Here is a 20,838-nt window from a genome sequence, read left to right as displayed (position 1 = left end):
CGGAAGGAGGTCTCGGAGGCAAATACACATATAGCATCCGTTTAGGGGTATGCGAAGAAATTTGAGGTGATTAAAAACCCTCTTGGGAAGGCAGAAGTCTGCCGGGGAAACACAGGCTCTAAGGCTATACTGTGGACTATACACATACGAGTACCACTTAGGTCTCAATATGGAACCCACCCTTCCATGGTTCTCATGGATACATCATGAAGGCCTGGCGCCGGACGTTCCGCCGCGTCCAGCTGCTTAGGGTGATGGAGGATCTCAACAGGGTCTACAGTACGGACACTCTGTAGCAGTTTAACCCTCTGGAGTCTAAGGGTATTTTTGGGGCCTGGAGAAGTTTTGTCATGCCCTGACATTTGTGCTTTTTTTAGTTTCTTATAAATATCTAAATGGGTAAAGTCTAATCTCACTGTAAACAGCACAAACTGGGCTATAATAATATGTAAAATGCATGTATGTACATGATTGTGTTTTTGAGAAAAAAAAATATTATGCGTGGTTAGTGAAAAACTAAAAATGTTAAAACACTTGAAAAAGGCAAAAAAAAAAACACATAGAGAACATTGGTTCCCGGGACTTTTGAGAACTGGAGCTTGTAGCCTAGAATTGTTCTTTCTAAATTATGTGAAAATCATCTTGTTTACTCACTTACAGAAAACAATATATTGATATCATGAATATCATTGTGATTTACACCTGAGAAGACAAAGGCCCGCATAATGAGCTGCATAATGAGCCATTCAGTCATCGGTGCCACTGAGAGGAAGGAGTTACAAGAAAGAATGTGAGAACAAAATAAATCTATATAATTTTATGTTTGTAGTTTATTTAGAATATATTTAATTATCCCACAACATACTTTAATATCCACTTTGGGGAGCAGTTAAACAGTTTATCAGAAACAATCAAAGCTGACTTTCAAACAAATTTTTTGCCATCAATACTCCAGTCACACAATCCTTCAGAAATCCTTTTAACAATCGTATTTTCTACAAAAAACATTTATTGTTGTTATTATTATCATTATTATTATTATTAATGTTGAAAAGAGCTGACAATATTTTTTAGGTTTTTTTAGGGGGAATAAATTGAAAGAACAGCGTTGTTTTTACATTTGTTAGCCTACAGTTATTTATTTGTTACATTTATATTATTTACATCAAGCTTTTGAATGGTATAGTATTGTATATTGTTATTGAAACTTCATAATGTTTCACTTGATTATTGTCACGTTCGCTGATACAAGAAACACAGGAGAGATCCAAATGCAGGTACGAGGTTTATTGAGGGGCAATCCAAAAGGGGTAAACAGTCCAGGCAGGGTCAAAACCAGGATATCCAATAAACAGAACAAGAACAAGAACATACAGAAAGCAGACTCAGGGAAGTATCACGCATACGACAAGGACTCCGTGACAAAGACTAAGACAGACCGGGTATAAATACACAGAAGGATAATGGGAAAACAGGAGACAGGTGGGGAACAATCAATTAGGGGGAGGGACGGAGGGCCAGACTAACAGAGGGGAACAGGGACAGGAGTGAAGACACAAAACAAAAAACAAACAGTAATATGAAGCCCCCCCAGGGTAGAACAGACGACCACCATGTCCGTGTGGTCAGAGCCAGAGTCCTCCAGGGCGGAGCGGAAGACCACCACAACCGTGTAGTCAGGGCAAGCACCCCCCAGGGCGGAGCAGAGGACCACCACGTCCTCGTGGTCGATGCCAGAGTCCCCCAGGGCGGAGCAGATGACCACCACGCCCCTGTGGTCAATGCCGGAGTCCAGCAGGGTGAAGCAGAAGGCCACCGAGTGACTTGACTTGACTCAGAAAGGTCCACGATGACTAGCCTTGTCTCTGGAAAGTCCATGGTATCTGGCCCTGACTCTGGAAGGTCAGCGGTGACTAGCCTTGTCTCTGGAAAGTCCATGGTATCTGGCCCTGACTCTGGAAGGTCAGCAGTGACTGGCCCTGACTCTGGAGGGTCATCGGCGACTGGCCCTGACTCTGGAGGGTCATCGGCGACTGGCCCTGACTCTGGAGGGTATTTTTCTCCGGAAAAGCATCGGTCACCGCCTCAGCATCGGGCACCGCCTCGGCCTCCGGAACAGCATCGGGCACCGCCTCGGCCTCCAGAGCATCGGTCACCGCCTCGGCATCGGGCACCGCCTCGGCCTCCGGAACAGCATCGGTCACCGCCTCGGCCTCCGGAACAGCCTCGGTCACCGCCTCGGTAACGGCGGCGGTCTGCTCGGGAACATCCTCCTGGACGGCAGCGGCCTGCTCAGGAACGTCCTCCTGGACGGTAGCGGCCCGCTCGGGAACGTCCTCCGGGCTTTGAGGAACTGTAGACGCCTGTCTCCTCCTCCTCCGCCCTCTATGATGGCGAGTCGGTGGCACCTTGATGGAAGACTCAGGCGTTGAGTCAGCCATCTTGTCTGGCAACACAAGTGCAGATTCGGCCATCCTGTGCTGTGGCGCTGGGCTGGCGGCCATCTTGTGCTGTGGCACTGGGCTGGCGGCCATCTTGTGCTGTGGCTCTGAGCTGGCGGCCATCTTGTGCTGTGGCGCTGGGCTGGTGGCCATTTTGTGCTGTGGCGCTGGGCTGGCAGCCATCTTGTGCTGTGGCACTGGCTCAGCAGCCATGATGTGAACCGTCTTGGGAACCTCTAGGATCCTTGATAGCATCTCAAAGTAATCAAGTCAGCGGCCATCCTGGGCGTTGGTGCTGAGCTGGCAGCCATCTTGCACTGTGGGGTGAGGCTGGCTTCCATCTTGCCTCGTGGTGCGAGGTTGGTGGTCATGCACCGCAGCGGCGCTGGGTTGGCGGCCATCTTGTGCTGTGGCGCTGGGCTGGCGGCCATCTTGGGCAGTGGCGCTGGCTTTCTTCTTCTGCCCTGGCGAGATGGCGGCTCTGGTCCCTCCCACGTGAGCCCCGAGTCGAAGGAGGGCCATGGTGGAGAGCGATGCTGAATTTCCTCCTCGGCGACCTCCCCTGGTCCCGCGAAACACGACCAGGCGGGTTCCCTCAAACCGACTATCTCTCTCCCGTTCGGTGGCTGGGGAAGAAGCGTTAGTCGTCATACCGCTGGATCTCTGCTTGACGGAGTCCTTCTGTCACGTTCTTCAACAATAACATACAGAAAGCAGACTCAGGGAAGTATCACGCATACGACAAGGACTCCGTAACAAAGACTAAGACAGACCGGTTATAAATACACAGAAGGATAATGGGGAAACAGGAGACAGGTGGGGAACAATCAATTAACTAGAACAAGGAGGAAGGTGACCAAATAAGGGAACAGGAAGTGATAATATGATAGACACCGTGGGAACTGAGGACACCTAGTGGATACCCAGGGAACACAACCCAGACACTGTGACAGAATATATATTTAGTCAGGAATTATAGTTTGGAATAAGTCTTTGGAAAAAGTCTAACTAGTAAAATGTTTACACGTTATGTGAAAACTAGTACAAGTATATAAATAAATAAAAAGAGACTTACTCATGTTTATGATCTCTGCTGAATAAAGTGCTTCATTCTTTTTTTTCTGAGGAAATCCATTTCTCAAATCCTCAACCACATGACATCTTTTTGGGGTGAATTATGTCTTATTCCTCTCATCGCGAAGCAAACAGTAAAATAAAAACTTGAAGAACAGTCTGGCTGCTTTTTCTTCTGTTATGGGCGTATTCAAGCCGCGCGCTTCAGTTTGAATCTGAATAGCGCGTTCAGCGCGGGGGCGTGGTCACATTAGATATAATGGAAGGGAGACATGAAAAACTGACATCGCGTTGTTTTCATATGGATTACATTATCACAGAATATCTGTTTTCGGCGGCACTTGTTTAGTTTAAAAGTAGACATGTCAAGCTTTCTATAGATATCTCTCTCATGTCTCTTCGTTGAGTATTCACGGAGTTACAGTTCATTTTAATGACGTGTTTGTAAATAAAGATCAGCGCGATTAAAACTGAAAGTGTAATTTAAGTTTTTTTCGGGGTTATCAGGAGAAAATGACTCAAAACGCGTATCCGCGTAAATCGACTTCAGAGGGTTAAGCAAGCCGACACTAACCGGGGCCTCTCAGTGCCAGTACCCATTTGAGGTGAGAACACAGGAGGATACCGGCTCTACACGAAGGCTATATAACCTAGCGAACGTGTTAAGGGTCGCCCAGCCCGCAGCTCTACAAATATCTGTCAGCGAGGCGCCACGAGCCAGCGCCAAGGAGGATGCAACACTTCTAGTTGAGTGAGCTCACAACCTGAACGGGCAGGGCACATCCTGAGCCTGATAAGCCAGGATTATGGCATCCACAATCCAGTGGGCCATCCTCTGCTTAGAGACGGCACTCCCCTTCTGCCGGCCTCCGTAACAGACAAAGAGCTGGTCTGAGGTACTGAAGCTTTGTGTCCGGTCTACGTAGCACCTTAATGATCGGACGGGACAAAGCAAAGCCAGGGCTGGGTCTGCCTCCTCCAGGGGCAGCGCTTGCAGGTTCACCACTTGGTCTTTGAAGGGTGTAGTGGGAACCTTGGGCACGTAGCCAGGCCGGGCCCTCAGGATTACCTGGGAGTCAGCCGACCCGAACTCTAGGCACGAATCTTCGACCAAAAATGCATGCAGGTCCCCTACCCTCTTGATGGAGGCCAGTGCAAGCAAGAGCAGAGTTTTCAATGAAAGAAACTTTAGCTCAACTGAATGCAAAGGCTCGACTGGGCCCTGCTGTAGTGATTTAAGCACTAAAGACAGGTCCCAAGAGGGTATACTGGGGGGCCGGGATGGATTTAACCTCCTGGCCCCACTAAGGAACCTGACGATGAGGTCATGCTTACCCAAAGACTTCCCATTCACGGGGTCATGGTACGCAGCAATAGCAGCAACCTGGACTTTGAGGGTGGAGGGAGACAGCCTTCGCTCCAGCCCTTGCTGCAGAAAGGACAGCACGACCGCAATCAGACATCTTCGGGGGTCTTCTCGGCGAGAAGAACACCACTCGATGAACAGGTTCCACTTCAAGGCGTAAGCGTGTCTCGTACGCTACTAGCAAGACTTGCTCCTCGTCCTCCCGGACTTTGCACAGTGTCTGTGCGAGAAGGCTCACTGGGGGAAACGCATACTTGCAGAGGTCCCGCGGCCAGCTGTGTGCCAGTACGTCCGTGCCCAGAGTTCCCTCGGTCAGGGAGTAGAACAACTGGCAGTGAGAGGTCTCAGGAGAAGCACACAGGTCTACCTGAGCGGGTCTGAACCGCCTCCAAATCAGCTGGACCGTCAGGGGATGGAGTCGCCATTCTCCCAGGAGTATTGCTCGAGACAGCTCGTCGGCTGTACGACTGAGCAGGCCTGGAATGTGAATGGCACGAAATGACCTCAGAACCTTCTGACTCCAAAGGAGGAGGTGGTGGGCGAGTTGCGACATGCGACGAGAGCGCAGACCACCTTGTCGGTTGATGTACGCAACAGTCACAGTGTTGTCCATTCGGACCAGGACATGCTTGCCTCGTAAGAGACCTTTGAGACTAGGGATGTCCAGATCCGATCACGTGATCGGAAATCGGGCCCGATCGCGTGGTTTCAGACTCGATCGGAATCGGACGTTACCTCCCGATCAGGACTCGGATATATATATATTCTCATTAATTTTTAACACATATTTTGTTATGCGGTGGCACAGAGTTAGACCCTTTTGACTCCACACAGAAACAGCAACGCGTGCGGCATGACATCACTTTGTTTTCAAGAGCTGGTGTGAATAAATATAGATTCAAACTCAAAGACACATGATAGTTTGCGCATGACCGCATTGCGCATGATTGGGGAAGGATACAGCGAGATGAACATCACAGAGCGCTAAACTCTCATGCAGTGTGTGTTTCATTCATACTCAAAGCCGGATACCCCATATTCGTCAGTCACCGACGTGGCGTCGAGAGTGACCGACTGAAAGGGAACTGATCATTACTTAATGTTATAATGTTTAATGACTTATTAATGCAATAATGAAAGTTATAGTGTTATTTGATAACTTTTAGTGTTATTTTGATACTTTGTTCCTATTAAACTCAGTCACTGATCACTGTTCACTGTCCGAACAGTTCCTCTGTGTATGTTCCAAGTCCTTTTTCTTGATTAAAACGTCTTGGCCCATTGGAAAATTTACCTAAAGAGGACTTTGTTCAGATCTATAATCTGACTTGACCCCAATCTAATTACAATATTAATTGATGGGAAATGGCGACATTTATTAACTAGCCAGTCCTTGAAATTGTTCATCAGTTTGTGCCGGGCAGAGAGATATTTGCATAATGAGATCTGAAGTTGGGTGCCGTTCTTGCGCTCTGGTGGCTGTAGAGCAAAGGAACAACGGTTGGCCTGATTTTTCCTGGGGGGATATTGAGTAGAAAGGCTAAACCTGTTATTAATCGTGGCTGGATCTTGTGGGAATATCTCCATTGACTGGACTCTTATCAGATCTGTTAACCTCAGAGGAACAGAGGAATCCAAAGACCTCCAGCTGTTACTTATTACATGTTGTTGTCAACTTTATTTTCAAGATGATCATTATTGGCATTGTTTTTTTTGTTTTTTATTAAAAAAGGTTATTATTATTATTATTATTATTATTGGCATTTGGCAAATTACTGTATAACCATTTTAATAATTTTTTTTATATACTTTTTTAAAATTGCTGAATGTTACGATCGGAGACCCAGGGAAACACAGGAGACGAGAGATCCAAGCGCAGTGTGGTTTAATGGGTAATCCAAATCAGAATCCAACAAGCAGGGGTCAAAACCAGAAATCAATCCAAAACAAACAAACACTAGGGATAGGAACAGGAACAGGAACGGAACTAGAAACAGGAACTCGGAAGACGAGGAAACTGGGTGACGGAAAGAAAGGACTCCATGAAAACAAACAGAAACAGACCGGTTAATATAGGCAGGGTAATGACTATGAAGTGAAGACACCTGAGTGCAATTAACAGGAGTGCAATTACTGTGATGAAGGGTCAAGGCCTTGTGGGAATTGTAGTGCCTGCGGTGAGGTGCCTATGGGGAAGTGAGACCACTAGTGGAGACCCAGGAAAACACAGAACAGACACCATGACATTACCCCCTCCTCTATGGAGAAGCTACCAGATGCTCCACCCAAACACAAGAACAGACCAAGGAACACCGAGACCAGGAGGGAGGTGGACTGGCGGAGGACCAAGGGGAGGGACGGAGGGCCAGGTAATAGAGGGTAACAGAGATACAGGAAGTGCAAAAAACAAAAACAAAACAACAACAAAACACAAGGCCAGGAGAGAAATGAAAGTCCAGGGGCCCAGGGCCGAGCCAAGGGGCAGGAATCCAGGGTGGAGCAAGGTGGAACTGGAGCCATGCAGTCGAGACAGAAACCCACCAGGGCAGCGCAGAAGACCACCACATGCGTGCGGTCGAGACCGAAGCCCACCAGAGCGGTGCAGAAGACCACCACATCCGTGCGGTCAAGACAGAAGCCCACCAGGGTGGCGCAGAAGACCACCACATCCGTGCGGTCGAGACAGAAGCCCACCAGGGTGGTGCAGAAGACCACCACAGCCGTGCAGTCGAGACAGAAGCCCACCAGGGCGGCGCAGAAGACCACCACATTCTTGCAATCGAGACCGAAGCCCACCAGAGAGGCGCAGAAGACCACCACAGCCGTGCGGTCGAGACAGAAGCCCACCAGGGCGGCGCAGAAGACCACCACAGCTGTGCGGTCGGGACAGGAGCCCATTAGGGCGGCGGCGAAGACCAACACAGTGGGATCGATGACACAGGAGAGCAAGTCTGGTTAGGCAAGTCTGAAACAGAGAACATGAACAGGTTAAGGGTGGCCTCCGTGGCCACGACAGGATAAGTCGAGAGCTCAGAGAGTTCGGCTGAGACGTGACGAGACTCTGGAAGTTCCGCAGAGATGAGGAGAGGCTCTGGTACTTCAGCAGAGACGTGGAGAGGCTCTGGTAGTTCAGCAGAGACGTGGAGAGGCTCTGGTAGTTCAGCAGAGACGTGGAGAGGCTCTGGTAGTTCAGCAGAGACGTGGAGAGACTCTGGTAGTTCAGCAGAGATGTGGAGAGATTCTGGTGGATCCGTGGTGTTTAGACTGGATTCAGGAAGATCAATGGTGACTTGACTCTGCTCATGAAGATCATTGGTGACCTGACTCTGCTCATGAAGATCATTGGTGACCTGACTCTGCTCATGAAGATCAATGGTGACTTGCATTTGCTCATGAAGATCAATGGTGACTTGCCTTTGCCCATGAAGATAGTCGGTGACTTGACTTTGCCCATGAAGAACACTGGTGACTTGACTTGACTCCTGAGGTCTAACTGTGGTAGTTCTTAACTCATGAGTGTCAACGGTGACCTGACCTGACTCTGGAGTGTCAACGGTGACTTGACCTGACTCTGGAGTGTCAACGGTGACCTGACCTGACTCTGGAGTGTCAACGGTGACCTGACCCGACTCTGTAGGGTCAACGGTGACCTGACCCGACTCTGGAGTGTCAACGGTGACCTGACCCGATTCTGGAGTGTCAACGGTGACCTGACCCGACTCCAGAGTGTCAACGGTGACCTGACCCGACCCTGGAGGGCCAAAGGGGACCTTACCCGACTCTGGAGGGCCAAAGGGGACCTGACCCGACTCTGGAGGGCCAACGGGGACCTGAACCCCACTCTGGAGGCCCAACGGGAACCTGACCCGACCCTGGAGGGCTAACAGGAACCTGAACCGACTCTGGAGGGTCAACGGGAACCTGACCCGACTCTGGAGGGTCAACGGGAACCTGACTCGACTCTGGAGGGTCCACGGGAACCTGACTCGACTCTGGAGGGTCAACGAGATTAATATTGGGCTGGCGGCCATCTTGCGCTGTGGTGCTGGGCTGGCGGCCATCTTGCGCCGTGGCAGTATGAAAACGGGTATGAAGTCCCACAACGCTGGATCTAGACATGATGGAGTCCTTCTGTAATGATCGGGAACACAGGGACACAGGAGACGAGAGATCCAAAAGTGAGTTTAATGGGTAATCCAATATCAGAATCCAACAAGCAGAGGGTCAAAACCAAAAATCAATCCATAACACAAACAAAACAAACAGGAACTGGAAACTAGGAACGCGAGGAAACTGGGTGACAGAAAGTAAGGACTCCATGAAAACAAACAGAAACAGACCGGTTAATATAGGCAGGGTAATGACTATGAAGTGAAGACACCTGAGTGCAATTAACAGGAGTGCAATTGCTGTGATGAAGGGACAAGGCCTTGTGGGAATTGTAGTGCCTTCGGTGAGGTGCCTATGGGGAAGTGAGACCACTAGTGGAGACCCAGGGAAACACAGAACAGACACTGTGACACTGAAATATAAGTATTATAATAGTTATTTAAAAATGAATTCATATGAATTTAAATTAGGATATAGTATAAATAAAATATATTATGTTATATGTAGGTTATTCTAATTAAGGTTATTTATTAAATTACAGAATATTTTATAGGATGCAATAGCATTAAAATATAAAAAAAATGTATGCCATATATTATTATTACTATTATTATACATTAAATTAAATAAAAATGTTTAATTAAATTAATTATACATTTTACAAATTTATAATAATAATAATTATTATTATTAGTAGTAGTAGTAGTAGTAGTTGTATTAATAATCATTACACTAGCTTATTAATGTAAAAATAAATAAATTTATACATACTTCTATATTCACATAATATTAAATTGATATAAAAATAAACATTTTAAAATTAAAGGTATTAAAGGTCAAATATTTTATAGGATATAATAGCATAAAATATAAACAGAGTGTGAGTAATTAATAAAATATCTTTTGGCAAACTATGTTTATCAGCCATCGCACAAAAATGGTCATTGACTGTCAGTATTAACCTTCTATATTGGCACATCCCTAAGGCGTTTTTTATCATCAAGCAGTGTTAGATGTCACTGGCGAAATAAAGAAATGTGTTGTCTGAAATGTGTTTGCTCCAGATGGAACGCCCTTGTCCTGGTGGCTGGACCGGGCAGGAGAGAGAAGGACGTACTGGGGTGGATTTCTCCCCGGGGTGCAGCAGTGTGCCTGCAGTCTGGATGAAAACTGCATCGATATGAACCACTTCTGCAACTGTGACGCTGACCGCAGCTCATGGTGCGAGCCTTCACTGTTTGCCCGTTTCTACACTGGTGCTCTTTCATATTAGATTTTGTGTTGTTTGTTTGTACTGTATCTGTTGAATTTCTTCTCAGCACATGTTGACGGTATCAAGAGCTGCAGATAGTGAGAGCAGCCATGTAAACACAGCTAATGTGTGCTTCTGAACAGGGAGAATGACACAGGAGTGCTGTCCTACAAAGACCACTTACCAGTAACCGAGATCTTGGTAGGAGACACAAACCGAAGCGGGTCAGAAGCCATTTACAGAGTGGGATCACTGCACTGCTACGGGGACAGTACGTAAGCATACATATCTCATCTGTTCACACTTTAGAAATGCACAGAAGTGCAGATGTGCGAGTGAACTGTAACACAATAGTTGGAAACATGTTTGTTTCTGTTGTGATGAAAGCACACTGAAAGTTTTACAGATTTGACTAAAAAAAGGATTAATCATTTTTTCTTTTTTCTTTGAACCAGATGTAAATAGCACATTTAGAAACGTATCTTTACTTTTTCTACTTGTGTAGTTACAGTGTTAATTCAGTTTGATTATTTCTGTCAGTGTATGAAAATAATCATGTTTATAATCATGTTTGACTTTTAGCATGCCACGCATTCAGTTCCTTTTTAAGTGAATTTGTTACTTTTACATTTATGAGTCTAACAGATGCTTTTATCTAAAATGACTTGCATTGCAAGCTATAATTTTATCCTTGCTTATCCTGGGAGTCAAATTCATGATCTTCTCATTGTTAGTGCTGCCTTCTATTGTTTGAGCAACAATTGTTGCTGTCAGTTTAATAAATGGATTAATCATGCTTAAACTTTTTTTGTGTGCATTTTTTAAGTTAAATTGTGCATTTTTAACACATTAGCACAGGTGTTAATGCATTCATTTTATCAGCTTTAAAACGGTGTAAAGTATATCTAGAACTTGCAGACAGACCTAGTCTTCACTTACACAGTCTATCACATCTTAGCTATAAAAGAGTGATATAATTTCTGACAAGACTCCTCAAATTCCAGGTCATAATTAAGTCTTATTATAAGAATATTTTAATAAGACCTCTTTCCTCAGGGTTTCTGTGGAACGCTGCTTCCTTCTACCAGGAGTCGTCTTACCTGCACTTCTCAACACTTCAGGCCGAGCTCAGTGTCGACATCTCGCTCTATTTCAAAACCACGGCTCCCTCCGGAGTCTTCCTGGAAAATTTGGGCACAAAAGACTTCATTAGAGTGGAGCTCAGTGGTGAGTCCCCTTATATTGAGAACTAGACTGTCAAAAAAGTCAAATAACTAACTTTTCAAATGAAGAAGAGTTAAGAATGTATTATTTTTAATATGACATATGACCATATTTATATTTTCCTATTTTATTTATTAACATACTTATTTATGTATTTTTTCTCCATGAAATATGATCTGGACATGTTCCCTCACAGGTTTTGTGAGCTTCAACCAATCTGTCTATAACACTTTATTAACACAAATGTGGAATTAAAATGGTAAAAGCCCCTCATATACATGCCGTGTCATTAGTATTTGCAGCAAAGAGGAGAGGACGTAGCCAGTTTGAGTGGAAAGAGCCGTTTTAGTGAAACCATCAGCTGTGTAATTACTGTACACAGCTCGCTGAGGCTGTTCATCTTCATCATACTGCCTGTCTTCATATTTTTTTTTATATATTTTCCCCCAAGATTAAGGATAATTTTTTTACCAAGACTTGCCAAAATACATTGGCTCCATGTAAACACGTTAGTTGCATTACAACGAGGCGTTGTTCCATATCAAAATGGACATTGACTTGATTCAAAGAACAACTTTGTTTTTGAATATTTAAAAAAAAAATTGAATTAGGGGTGCACGATAAATATCGGCCGATAATTAATGCGCATCTCGTCAGTAAAGCCGGTTCTCTAATAAGCGGATTTACTGACGAGATGCGCATTAATTATTGGCCGATATTTATCGTGCACCACTAATTAGTATCTAATAAATTATATACACAAATTCCTGTTGCGCATGTAGTGATTTGTGTGTTTTGTTCCGAATCCCGCAGCACCCTCTGTCGTGACGTTCACGTTTGATGTGGGTAATGGGCCGGTGGTTCTGACGGTAAAGTCTCACGTGCCGCTGAACGACAAACAGTGGCATTACGTCCGAGCCGAGAGGAATGTGAAGGAGGCGTCGCTGCAGGTGGACCAGCTGCCCTTGCGTTTCCTGGAGGCCCCGTCTGAAGGCCACACCCACCTTCAGCTCAACAGCCAGCTGTTCATTGGTAGGCACCGCCTTGAGTGACAGCTCTGTGCCAGCGGGGAGTAAGAAAATAATATCCCCGTACCTCCACACAGATGCTTCTTATAGTGTTTGCATGCTAATTACATCAATATTAAAATCAGTGCTTATAAAGATTTCCATCTATTTTGTGCTATATTTTGGTATACTAGCACTAACAAAGCTTCCTGATTTGTTAATGATTAAATTGTAGTACTAGTGCTAACAAAGCTTCCTGTGATTGTTGTGCTTAATTTTGTTGTACTAGTGCTAACAAAGCCTTTTGTCATTTTTGCATGTAATTTTGTTGTACTGTACCTTGCTTCTAACAGCCTTCTGTTATTTTGAGCTTAAATTGTTTGCGCTAGTACTAAATGTTAAGCACCCTTAGTTGTGTTATATTAGTGTTAAATAAGCTTCCTGTCTTGCTGCATAATTTTGTTGTACTAGCCGCTAACAAAACATTCTTATTTTTGCTCTTAATTTTGTTGTACTAGTCCTCGAAAAGCTTTGCTTTTTGCATTTGATTGTTTTGCAATAGTGCTAAGGACGTTTTCTTTCTTTCTGCGCTTTAATTTTGTCGTACTGGCACTGTGAATGTTTCTGTCTTTTTGCGCTTAATTTTGTTGTACTAACACTAACAAAGCTTTGTCTTTCTGCACTTCATTTCATTGCAATAATGCTAAGATCTTTCCATCTTTTTCATGCTTAATTTTGTTGTACCAGCATTAATGAGTATTCTGAAGGTTTTGCACTTAATATTGTTGCACTAGCCATCTTTTTATGCTTATATCGTTGCTCTAGTGCTAACAAAGCTTTGTTTTTGCTCAATTTTGTTGTACTAGCCACTAACAAAGCTTTTTTATTTTTTATTTTAATTTTTTTTTTATAGTAGTGCTAACAAAACTTTTAGTTTTGTTTTGTTTCTGCACTTAATTCTGTTGCACTAGTGCTAATGACATTTTCTGTCGTTTTGCGCTTAATTTTGTTGTACTGGTGCTAACAAAGATTTCTGTCTTTTTTGGTCCTAAATTTGTTGCACTAGCACTAATGAAGCTTTATGTCTTCATTTTTAATTTTGTTGTAGTAGCATTAATAAAGTATTCTGTTGGTTTTACATTTAATTTTGTTGTACTAGCCTCTATCAAAGTTTTCTGTCTTTTTGTGCTTAAATTTGTTGCACTAGTGCTAACAAAACTTTGTTTTTGTAATAGTGTTAAAGAAGCGTCCTGTCTTTTTGCGCTTTCTTTACTAGCCACTAACAAAGGTCTCATTTCAGCACTTAATTTTGTTGTATTTGCGCTAACAAAGCTTTCTGTCTTTTTTGCTCTTAAATTTGTTGCACCAGTGCTAACAACACTTCCTTTTTAAAATAACTGCACTTTTGTCTGTGCAGGAGGCACAGCATCGAGACAGAGAGGATTTCTAGGATGCATCAGGTCATTAAACATAAACGGGATGACACTTGACCTTGAGGAGCGGGCTAAAATGACTCCAGGAGTCAGTTCGGGGTGTCCGGGACACTGCAGCAGCCAAAACAGTTTGTGTCACAACAGGGGGAAATGTATCGAGAAGAGTAGTGGCTACGTTTGTGATTGCACACATTCGGCCTACGGAGGACCAAACTGCAAGAAAGGTATGTTAATATTGCCGATAATTCTTTTGCACTAATATTGAATTTGTTTATATTGACTCTGCACTTGGTTTCTAAAATATCGTTGGTCCACCACAACAATGTCGAAAAATATAGAACAATTTTTTTTCTCTTTCAAAGGATTTTCTTTAAGAGCTGACTTTTCAAGTTGAGGGTGTCAGTGAAAGATTCTTGTTCGAAATTAATTGCTAAAATTCATAAAATGTTTTCATTGCTGATCTGTAGATTTAAGATTTCAGTTTGCATATTCTGATGAAGAATAATGCTTTTTTTTAGCCAAACCCTGTTGAGAAAAAAAAAAGCATGTGCTGGTTAGGTATGTTTTGAAGCATGGCTGCTCGTTTGAGCTGGTGTAAGCTGGTCCTTAGCTGGTTATGTGCTGGTCCTAAGATGGACATACATTAAGCAAATAGATCCTGCTCATTACCAGCTTAGGACCAGCACGTTACCAGTTTAAACCAGCTCATGACCAGCTAAGGGCCAGCTTAAACCAGCTCAAACCAGCAGCCATGTTTCAAAACATACCAAACCACCATATACTGTTTTTTTTTTTTTTTTTCAACAGGACAAGTTTCGCAAAATTATTCTCTTAAAATTTCCCCCACAAAAAATTACAATTATTAAGTAAAGAAAAATAATTTGCCATAAAAAAATTATAATAATTAAACTGCCAGTTATAATATCTTAAAAGCAGGTTGCTCAGTATTTAACATCATACCAATACACAATGAAATGTCTTAAACAGGTGAGATATTCATAACTAAAATAAGATGCTAACTGGCCGATGATTGACCAACATATCTGTTTGTGACTGACATAGAAGTTTTTAGATTTTCTTGTTATTCAAGGCAAAAGTTCCTCATCAAAAACAGTTTGTTTCAACTTTGTTATCCTCCTAACTCCTCTACTACATATCAAAGAGCGTTCCAGAAGGAGGACATTTAAGAGCTAGGCAGCGTTAATTTCTGAAGACTGCGTTGCGCCGGCAGATTGTACCTGATCAAAGCTGAGCTGGATAAAACATGAGGTATTCAGTGCAGTTCTGCTATTCTCTGTCTGGCTTGCGTCCATGACCGTGAACCACAGTTGTTTGGATGAATTTCGCTCAAAGGGTTGCAACTTGACCAATCCCAGCGGACCCTCCCTGCCCATCACGCTCAATGCTAAACCTCTCTTCTGTCAATACGGCCTTTATCACATTTGATCCTCTGATATGCCAGACAGCTGAGCTATTCAACGCTCTGTGAATGAGACGGCATTCTTGGCTTTGCGTTTTCTTTATTGGACTCCAGAGGGATGGTGTTTCTATTCTGATAATATTATGAGTAAATGAACACTATGAGATGCCCAGGGGTCGGTTTCAGTCCAAGCATAATTGTGCATTAATTTAAACTTTAAATGATTCATTTCCTCAGCATTTTCACTGTCCATTCAGAGCTGTGTCCTTGGTGTTCGGCAGTGCATTGCTATGCTGATAGGGAAACAAAAACAAGGCCAATCGCTGTCAATGATCTGCCCACAAGCGTTTGCACCAACATTTTCACGCTTTTGTTTTTTCTTCCTTTCCAGAAGTTTCTGTGTCCTTTGAAAGCGGGTCCTCTGTGACCTACACCTTCCAGGAACCATTTTCCGTGATTCGCAACCACAGCCATCAGTCCTCAGCTATCTTCGCCCAAAGCAGCAATTCACGAGAGAGCATCACCTTCAGTTTCCTCACAACTCAAATGCCTGCCATGCTTGTGACAGTCAACACCTATCATCAACAGTACATGGCCATTATTTTGGCTCACAATGGTACTAAGATAATATTACTGTTTTTTTTTTTTTTTGGTTTCTTTTTTGTTTTTTTTAACTGCTATATGGGTGAATCTCTAAAAACATTTTTAGAATATTTTAGTCATACTGTATATAATCCCATATTTTTTTTATCATTACATTATTTATGCAATTTGATTACAATCAAACTGTCAGTAGATGATTGCAACAATGATGGTGATGATTGGAGAGGAGCATCCTTTTCTGTTTTCCTCATATTTCAAAACAGCGGTCAAGCTAGCAATTACCCTCATCAGTGGGGAAGGAAATTAGCCATCCAATGTGCTGTGCTGACTTGATTTTGTCTTACGTGTCTCAAATTGCCTGCGTTTCTTGTGTCTCATTGGTGTCCCGCAGGGAGTTTGCAGATTTGGTATCGGCTGAACAGAGATAAAGAGCCTGACGTCTTTACACCAACATCCCTTAATTTGGCCAACGGAGAGCTCCACAGAGTCCAGATCCATAGAGAAGGAAGGGACATGTATGTCCAGGTAAGTTTTGCATATATTTCTAAGCAAAACAAATTTAAGCCAGTTTTTTGGCAGTTACTAACCTTTTCAATTAATATTTGCACAGTTATGTGTCAACATTATAATAAATCATTGGTCTTTATTCATGAAACATGAGTAGAACAAATTTCTTAATCATTTGCCGAACCTAACCAAAGCAACGTACATAAAAATGGTTTTATCAAGAAATTTAAAGATGTATGTTGCAGGCATGCAACAATTTACAAAAGTATTGCCCAGAAATTAAATTAAAGATGTGTGTTGCTTTAATGCAACAATTTATGTAAAAATATTTTCATGAAAAAATTTACACTGAAATACGATTAAAGATATACGAATAGTATATATACTATTACGAACACATACGAATAGTTTTATGAACTAATTATACAGCTATTCAGTGTCATTCACATGCATGCAACAATTTACATACGAATAGTACAAGAACAAATTATACAGCTGTTCAGTGTCATTCACATTCATGCAACAATTTACACAAAAATAGTTTTCTGGATAATTTACATTGAAATGCAGTTAAAGATGTGGATCACAGTCGAGCAACAATTTATGTATGAATAGTTTTATGAACAAATTACACAGATATTCAATTAAAGATGTAAGACACATTCATGCAACAATTAACATACAAATAGTTTTACGAACAGATTACACAGAAGTTGTCAAAGTTGTGAATTGCATTTAAGAGCAGTTTTCTGAATATATTACACATAAATTAAATGAAAGTGAAATTAAATGAATTTTTTTTTTTACATTTTGCTCACATTTTAATGTATAGGCCATATTTTTGTGACAAATTAGGTAAAACTGGTTTTATGTATAATTTGCATAAATTTGAAATAAATGTGTTACACTTTACATAAGAATGGTCCCAAAACACATTATATTCTTGAGACAGTTTACATATGAATGGTTTTACTAAATAAATTAGATAGAAATTTAATGAATGCATCAGTTTTTAATAATAATGGTTTTACAAACAATTTACAAATAAATTTTGTGTTTCATAATTCACTTCCATTGTTGCAGATGGAAAGTTGAAGCATCATTAATCGAATTCCTCTCTATTGATCTAGATCAGATTTGTTTTCAGTCTGAGTTAAATAAAGTACCCTGATGTGCATGGCTGATGATACATTGAAGTTTTGTACCCTGGTAGCAGAGACTTCATGAGCAGTGCTTAAACTCAAGGATGTCATCAGTATTCTTCACGCAGTGTTGCAGATTAATACATGGCGGCTTTTGTCTCACACCAATAAAATATTTGTAGAATCTTGCGAATGTCACACCACATTTCTCTCTCTTTCTCTCTGTATCCTTCTCCTTCTTAGATTGATAAAGATACCAATCTGAAATACAGCCTGTCTACGGACAAAGAGTTGATCACGATAAGATCTTTGACATTGGGGAAAGTCACAGGTAGGAGGTTTAATTAAACTCCAAGATTAAAGCTGTGGGTGTGTGAGCTTGTGCTTAACTGACTAATTCACCACACCGAGCCACCTTGAGATAGTCTGATGGGCAAGAAGCCATCATTTAGCACTACATACACTAGTTTGCTTAAGTTTAGTACTATTTGTTCGTCAAAAAAGAACTTCCTGATGGTCTTCTTGCCTCTGTCAGGTCGAGCTGGTGTAGATGAGGAGGTTCTCCAGGCTGGATCGAAAGGTTTCATTGGCTGTCTGTCTTCAGTTCAGTTCAACCATTTGGCTCCTCTCAAGGCAGCCATATTGAATCGAGGCAGCTCGTTGGTCAATGTTCTTGGTAACCTGGTAGAGTCAAATTGCGGCGAGCTGGCTGATAAGTCTTCATCCAGATCTTTGTCAGGTTGGTAAAAGTACCATCTTCTGTTTTCAAGAAACGGCAAAATGAATGGAATCAGTGTACAAACAACAAACTTTATTCGCAGATCATGCAGACACAGGAAGTAGAGGGAAGAAACTTACGAATGCTACCCAAAGTGACTCTGCTGTAATTGGCGGTAGGTGCTGCTCCATTTTTTTTTAAGTAAATGTGCTGTAAAATCAAACCTTTTACAAATATTCTCACAAATATATCGTCAACTTTTGGTAAGGTATCTTAAAGGTGACACTAAAGGTGTGGTCAATTTAGCAAAATTTCAGGGGCAAAAAAGGTCCATTGTTAATAGTGTAGCTCAGTGGTTCCCAACCTTTTTCATCTCGCGGCCCACACAACCAAACACATATGTTTGCGCGGCCCACTGCAAAAAAATTAACTGACCCCGCTATTGTTAGGTTAATAACTTAGTACTCAGAAGCTAGATTGTTAACTTTCTTAATTGAATGAACTGGCAATGAACAGAAAATAACTCGGGCTGGCACCTGCTGTTGTTCTGTAGCATATGCAGCAAAAATATATAAGACAAATTGGCGGTTTATTCTTAAATCAATCAGCGAGCTCGAATAGTAGAAGCATAGTTACAGTTTAATATTTATTTTTTATTTAAATATATATATGAAATGATGTTATAATGTTATGACTTAGACATTTTTACATATATGAACAATATTTATTTTAATAGTAATTGGCGGCCCACCTACAATACCTTCACGACCCACTAGGGGGCCGCGGCCCACAAGTTGAAAACCACTGGTGTAGCTATTTATAAGCATAACAAATGAGAAATGGTGATCTTACCTGTTATGAGTCTAGAGTGTATGTGTGTAATTGGAGGTAGGTGCTGCATTCCTGCTTAATTTTTAAGGAAAACGTGCTGTAAAATCCAAATGTTGACACTAAAGGTGTTGTCACATTAGCAGATTTCAGAGGCAAAAATGGTCTAGCATCCATCATCAATAGTGTAGCTATTTATAAAGCATAACTCATGAGTTACTTTCAAACCAAGCAGCTTTTTGTTGTTCAAAGTGGCAAATCCTATTTCCAGTCTATGTGGGAAAATCTTTCACCTTCATTCGAAATTCCTAATTCCTACTGAAATTACTGCATTTTGCTTGTGAAAATTTGCCAAACAGTGTTAAATGTGGCTGGAAATCTATGTGACCAACTTGAACCAGTTTCGATATTTGAATGAGGAAATCTTTTGCCTTTTTGCATCAGCAGAAGTGCCAATTACTTTTTCTGTCTCTCGTAGGTTTGATAGCAGCAGTAGTTCTCATTACCCTCTGCGCCGTGGCCGTGATGACCCGCTTCCTGTACCGCCATCAACACGAGCGTACCCGGCAGATGGCCTCCGTCAAGGAGAAAGATCACCAGCCCAGGCCAGAACTCAGATACCGGGCCGAGTTGGACCTACACAGTGCCATGAGAGACAGCAGGAAAGAGTACTTCATCTGACCTGTGGCATACGAACCTCGTGACCCCCACTGAGTCGCTATGACCCTAACGTTTGGCGCCAACTCAGTGGACAGGGATTGGGGACAGGAAGTCAGCTGAGCCTTGTGAACACAGCCAGTGCCCTTCACCCTCCCAACCACTGTCCTTTAGCATCCAGGATTCAGGGAATGGAAAGCACACAACACAGATACGTTGAATTATAGTGGGACGCAGGCAGCGTGGCAGATTTTAACAGAACGGGTTTATATGGGTTGTTCTTTGCTCCGGATTTAGAAAAAACGTTACCAAGAGTTAGAAGATCAGGTGGCTTCAAAGCTCAGAAGCCGTACCTAAACATGGCCTTCAGCCCTTTGTAGAGGATGGAGAATCAAACGTTTGAAGCGACTCTTTTGCTTTCAGGGCTAATTATTTAACCAGACAACAAAGAGATTACAGAATCGTTGAGAATCACTCTGGCAGACAAACAAACACTCAACGGTCTCCGGTCTGTGGACCGTGACCAATCAAACGGCTCTGTTGTGGTACTAATCCAGCACGAATGGTCTTGTTCAGCCACAGGCGAGCATGATGTAGTGATGCAAATAAAGTGGGTGATGTTACCACTGGGGCTCTTTCACTTCCTCCTTCCTCTGCTCTGTTTCTCCTTCATTCACTTCTTATTTCCTTTCCTAAGGACTTCTTAAAAACGGCATTCATAATGCATTTAGCTTAACAGTCATGTGACAATTCGCAGAGAGAAAGAACAGGAAATATGACTTGATTACATTCATGATTGAGTTGTGTAAAGCAGGTGTTATGCTGAGGTGAGTGATTGGAGGGGAGGGATTGGTGGTAGCATTTGAAAAGGAGGCGGAGCAAGTTATTTCATTTAAAAAAAGTTCCCAAAGACTTATTGTATTATTATTTGGAGTAATTTGCACTGAAGAATCATTCAGAATATGGCCATTTAATCATGGTTATGTCATATATTTCAAAGTGAAATTGAAAGATTGTATTCAGCGGGATTTGATTGGACCATTAAAAGTAGGAGTG

General features: G+C 42.5%; 1 protein-coding gene across 1 annotated transcript in view; it reads left to right on the top strand.

Annotated features, from left to right (window-relative positions):
* The window catches only part of LOC132159718 (contactin-associated protein-like 5), a 72,329-nt gene extending 51,924 nt beyond the window's left edge, over positions 1 to 20,405 (top strand). The window contains exons 14-24 of the mRNA XM_059569304.1: positions 10,056 to 10,212; positions 10,387 to 10,514; positions 11,300 to 11,470; positions 12,281 to 12,499; positions 13,892 to 14,131; positions 15,719 to 15,943; positions 16,322 to 16,455; positions 17,823 to 17,910; positions 18,115 to 18,318; positions 18,401 to 18,472; positions 19,604 to 20,405. Coding sequence (XP_059425287.1) covers positions 10,056 to 10,212; positions 10,387 to 10,514; positions 11,300 to 11,470; positions 12,281 to 12,499; positions 13,892 to 14,131; positions 15,719 to 15,943; positions 16,322 to 16,455; positions 17,823 to 17,910; positions 18,115 to 18,318; positions 18,401 to 18,472; positions 19,604 to 19,806 — 1,841 coding nt within the window. The 3' untranslated portion in view covers positions 19,807 to 20,405. The remainder of the gene's footprint in view (positions 1 to 10,055; positions 10,213 to 10,386; positions 10,515 to 11,299; positions 11,471 to 12,280; positions 12,500 to 13,891; positions 14,132 to 15,718; positions 15,944 to 16,321; positions 16,456 to 17,822; positions 17,911 to 18,114; positions 18,319 to 18,400; positions 18,473 to 19,603) is intronic.
* Positions 20,406 to 20,838: the final 433 nt, after the last annotated feature.

This window comes from Carassius carassius, chromosome 16 (genome assembly GCF_963082965.1).
Source record: "Carassius carassius chromosome 16, fCarCar2.1, whole genome shotgun sequence".
NCBI lineage: Eukaryota > Metazoa > Chordata > Actinopteri > Cypriniformes > Cyprinidae > Carassius > Carassius carassius.
The sequence above is the reverse complement of the archived record's forward strand: the minus strand, read 5'-3'. Positions and strand labels throughout refer to the sequence as shown.